The sequence below is a fragment of the Monoraphidium neglectum genome (genome assembly GCF_000611645.1).
Source record: "Monoraphidium neglectum strain SAG 48.87 unplaced genomic scaffold scaffold03427, whole genome shotgun sequence".
Taxonomy (NCBI): Eukaryota; Viridiplantae; Chlorophyta; class Chlorophyceae; order Sphaeropleales; family Selenastraceae; genus Monoraphidium; species Monoraphidium neglectum.
In genome coordinates this window covers 1-4,851 of record NW_014010202.1, presented here as the reverse complement: position 1 = coordinate 4,851, position 4,851 = coordinate 1, and the positions used below count along the sequence as shown (strand labels likewise).

Below are 4,851 nucleotides of genomic sequence, written 5' to 3'. Positions count from 1 at the left end.
TGGGCAAACGCAGGCCGTCAGGCCGCGCCGGCTCGCCGCCGGAATGCAGTTCAGCCATGGCAAGGCGAAGGCGGTGTTTGATGCTTGTGTTGCAACACCCGCCGACGCTCGTGCCCGCCAGGCCAGTGCCCGGCTCACCACCCCCCCCCTTCACCCGGGGCCGCCCGAGGGGCTCCGCTCATTCGGTTGGCTGCGCGCTGGGCGCCTGAGAGCGATGGCGCAAGCCAGCCGAGCGGGCCGCATGCCCGGGCCGGCCCGCAACCGACCCCACTTGAACGGCAACATCAACAGCAAGTGCCTCCCAGCGGCCGTGCTAAAACACAGCTCAAATCCAGGCGGAACCACGTCCCCAAGGAGTGACGCACCCCAAGGAGTGTCGTACCCGCACGCGCCCACGACGCTGGTAGCCCGTCCACCACCCAACCTGCGGCCCTGCCGCCCATGCCAGATGGCGAAGGCCAACGCGGCGGCGCCGCCGGCGTTAAGCGGGCCGCCGCACTACCCGCCCGCCGCCAACCGCTTCCGCTGCGCCTCCATACTCAGGTATGCACCCAGCTGCTGCTTGAGGCGTGTGAATTGCTCCTGCATCTGAAGGCAGCGGCCGGGGAGAAAAGGGGGGGCGAGTAGAGGAGGGGGAGGGCTTGAAGAGGGGCTGCGTGGCTGGTGTCGAGCAGTGCAGCGAGCGCGAGCGGAGTGGGAGTCCGCCCCGCGGCCCTCGACGAGAGAGAGTGCAGGAGAGGAGGTGCCAAGATACCATGGCGGGGCGTGCTCTGCGGCCGCCCCACCTGCAGGCGTCCATGCAGGCGCATGCATGCCCATGCAGACACATGCGCGCCCATGCAGGCTCATGCGCTCGCATGCGAGCGCCGCGCACCTGCAGCACCAGCGCCTGGCACCCGGGGACGTCCCTCTGCTGGCAGAGCTCCCGCATGCGGATACAAAGCTTCGCCATGCCGCCAGCGCCGAGGCTGGCGCTGCTGCCCTTGAACTGGTGCACGACGGCGTCGAGCTCTGAAAAGTCAGGGGAGGGGTCCGACAGGAGCTGCCCTACCCGCTGGATCTTGGGGACGGCGTCGTCGAAGTATAGCTCGGCGACCTCCGAGACAAAGTCGGGATTCGACTCGTCCTGCAGCTGCAGCAGCTGGTGGAACTGCTCGTCCAGGAGCCCCTCTGCGACGCACTGCTGCAGCAGCGCCGCCATCTGCTGCTGCAGGTCAGCCATCGCGCGCGGGGCGCGGGGCGGGGCGCCCCCGCCGCTGAAGCTGCTGAGGCTTCGCGTGCGCCGCGCCGGCGCGGCGGCAGTAGAGTCCGGCGCGGGCGGTGCCGAGGGAGATGGGGCTGCGCTTGTAGTTGGCGAGGTGGGCAGGCCTGGTTGTCCAGGGCGGCGGCGGTGAGGCGCTGCTCAGGGGCGTGTCACGACCGGTGCCGAGGCGCGCGACAAGCTGTAAACGTCCTAGGCCCTTAGATTCTGGAAGTTACAAAGCAAAATTTGTTGTTCCTCACCCGACCAAGTGCGATGTCTGCACGCGGGAGAGCAATAAAAGCAAGGGTGCACGTCCTGGTCCCTCGAAGGTAGACAGCGACAAGGCTTGTAGACGAATATTTACCACCTTAAAGACGCTGCGATCGCACAACCAGGCGGAGACGTTGCTACCGGATGATCTGACTTGGGGGTCATCAACGACGGCAGGACCTTTGCTTGGCGATCTTATCTTCACAAACTGCCTTGTGCAACTTAATAGCGTGCAGCCTGTCTCTGGTTTTGGCAGTTGATGGGTCATGCACTGTGAATGGGAAGCCTGGTGGTGGCAGCTCAGTGCCGGGTTATGGCGCTGTTTCACACAGCCTGCAGAATGGACGCATGTTGGCACAGGGCCTTTGGCTGGCGCTGATCCTAACTGGTTTCGAGATTCTAGTAGATGACGTCAGTTTCCAAACAAATGGCCATCCCCGCCAGCTGGACCGCCATCGGGTTCCCCCTCAACTGTCACGATATTCATGCATGGTTTACTAAATGTGGAGGATACAATCGCCCAAATGAAAGGGGCGCACGCAAAAAGGACGCAGGCAGGAATCAAAGCAGCAGGACACTCGGCAAAAGGCGCCCACCCACCGCGGCCCGGGGCCCAATGAATCTGAGTCTGGAGAGCGGGGGCCGCAGCGGGCAGGCGCGGGCAGGGGTTGTGGGCCCCACGGCAGGATCAGTGCTCGCCAGACCTTGGCGCAAGGGGCCGCGTTTCATTGCTGGTGAACAGTCTTCACCGCGGGCGTGGCCGGGAACAGTCCATGACAAACGGCCGGCCGGGGAGCCGCCGCGGGGGCGGGGCCGCGGCTGGGGTGCTGTGTGTGGGTTTGCAGGTTGCAGGTGCGGCGAGGGTGGGGGGCGCAAGTTCGGTGCAACGCGCTCAGCCCCGGACCCAGGGAGGGCTCCCGGCGGGCGCACATGGACCTAGGCAGCTGCCACGCAGCCAGGTGGGGTGTGCGCCCCGGGGCGCAGGCTCACAGTCTCTCTTCAACCCACCCAGGGCGCGCACACGCGCTGACGCTCACGCGTGCCCGCCGCGCAAACGCCCGGGGGGCAGGCGCCGGCAAGCGGCGAGCGGCGGCGCGGCGCGGCGCGGCGGCGCCACCGGGCGAAAAACGAGCGCGCGGGGCGCGCGGCCGCGGCGGAATGCCGCGGCCGCGCCCCGCGTCGCAACCTCGGGCGCGCACAAGAGGGCGGTAAAACTGTTGGATTGCCGCGGATCGCTCGCGCCTCGTAAGCCCGAGGGTAGCGTCCGCGCGAGATGTGGGGGGGCGGGCGCGAGGCCGGCAAAAACGGCCAGTATAGCAACAAAAAGAATACCTCAGCCAAAATGTTTTCTCGCTCAAGCCCCACACGCCGTGTGTGCGAATCCCTGGGGGCCGCAGAGGGCCCCAAGGGAGAAGTGCGGCCGAAGGCTCGGCCTGCGTCCTGTGGTTGCCTGACAAAACACGCCGCGCAAAGGGGATCACGCCCGAGGATGGGGCTGCGCTCCGGCCCGCGCGGGGTTCGCAAGTATTATATGGCACACGAACCCTAGGGATTCGGGCACCGAGGCAGGCCCACGGGCGGGCAGTGACACGTCTTTGGCCCAAGTTCCCGCTGAGAAGTGGGGCGGGTGGGGCGCGCCCCAACGCAGCGCAGGGGAGCAGCCGCCCGCAGCGGCGCGGGGAGGGGCGCGCGCCCCCGGGGCGCGGGGCGCGCCGGGCAGGCAAAATGTCGTGGCGGCGCGCGCCTGCTGTTCTTGAAGCGGCCGGTTTGGCCGCGGCGCCGCGCGCTGCGCCCCTGCCCCCGCGGGGATGGGGGGGATTCGTAGGGGCGCGAGCGCGCGCCGGGCGGCCAGGGCCGTGACGCCTAGCCCAAGGGCGGTACATGGTGAATAGGCGGGGTTAAACACGCGCGACAAATCCGCGCACAAGGAAAGAAGACAAAGGGGGCGGCGCCTGGTGGGCCGTGCAGGGGCTGTGCAGATAGCAGGAAAGAAACGGGGCTGCTGCGCGCCGGCACGGGAGGGGGTCCCGCGGCCTGCGATGCCCGGCGCGGTGCGCCGCGGCCTGCGGCGTCGAGGGCGGCGGCGGCGGCGGCGGCAGCCTGAGGGCGGCCGGCCGCCGGGGGGCTGCCTGTTTCGTGCGCCGGCCCGCGGCGGGCGGCCAGGGGGCCCGCCGGAGGTGGCGAGAGCGTGGGGGCGGCCGCGTGCCCGGGCCGTCCGCGGCGCCGCGTGCGCCGTGCGTGCGCTGTGCTGCGCTGGCGTCTGCCCTGCTGCCTTGCCGGGCGGCGCGCCAACCCCGGCCCGTTGACCGCGGCGATTGAGCGCGGGCGGCGGCGAAAAGCGGGGTCGGGGTGCGGGGCGGCCGCCGGGAAGCGGCGGGGCTCGCGCGCTGACGTGGGCGCGCGCTACGGCGGTGGTGCGTCCGGAGCGCCACAGGGCCGGCGTTGTGTTGAGCTTTTGCATTCACTTCAATTGTCCTCAGAATGGGGCGCGCGGGGCCGTGATGGGTTGTCTTCGCACGATCAAGACGGCATGGGGCCGGGCGCCGCGGGGGCCGCCCAAAGGGCAGGCCGCGGGGGGCCCCAAAACTGGGTGCGCGCACCGCGCGCACAACCTCGGCCAGTGTGCAATTCGCATGGAAACTCTCAGAATGAAAATGCGCGCGGCCGCGGAGCCGTGGCGGGGGGTGGCGGCGTGATGCCGCGCGTTACCCCACGACAACGGGGCCCCGCGGCGGGGCGGGCAGTGTCGCTCAGGCGGCAGTCGGGGCAGGAGCAGAGCAGTCACGGAAAGCGAAAGGGGAGGCGGCCGCGCGCGACGCGGGAGGGGCGCGTGGGCGCGCCCCGCGTGTGGGGGGCCCTAGCACGCCCGCGGCCGCGCGCGGCCGTCCCCTCGGGCCCAGCGAGGGGCCCCTTGTTATAACGCCCCACCCCCAGGATCAGCACACTCTCAGTCGCGGCGGCAATGGCCCCGCTCCCACACGTTGAAAAGCGCTCGTGCTAGCCCGGCTGGCTGTGCGTAAAGCATCTTCACATTTCAGGTATCGAGCGCTCCCCCCACACGCCGCGCCGCGGCGCGGGGGTCAGCCCCGCCAAAAGAAGGCGGCCCCGCGGGGCGGCTCAGCCCCAGCAGAGGAAGCCGGCGTCGGTCACGCCGTCGCTGACGGGGGACGCGCCCGCCGCCGACACGCCGTACAGGTCAGCGCACGCGGGCGCGCCCAGCGGCCAATCAACCAGCAGGTCATCCTCGCCGCCGCAGCAGGGCGGCAGCTCGACCGGCGCGCAGCGCGGCGCCGGCGGCGCCGCGGGCGCCGGCGCGGCGGGCGCCGGCGCGCCGAAGC

At 70.3% G+C, this 4,851-nt stretch overlaps 1 protein-coding gene across 1 annotated transcript; it reads right to left on the bottom strand.

Moving 5' to 3' along the window:
* Window positions 1–498: 498 nt before the first annotated feature.
* On the bottom strand, window positions 499–1,222 carry MNEG_12775 (histidine phosphotransfer protein; the record flags this gene model as incomplete). The annotated part of the gene is made up of 2 exons (XM_014038753.1): window positions 499–588; window positions 875–1,222. The coding sequence occupies 2 exons, from the start codon at window positions 1,220–1,222 to the stop codon at window positions 499–501; spliced, it is 438 nt and encodes a 145-aa protein (XP_013894207.1).
* Between the last annotated feature and the right edge of the window lie 3,629 nt (window positions 1,223–4,851).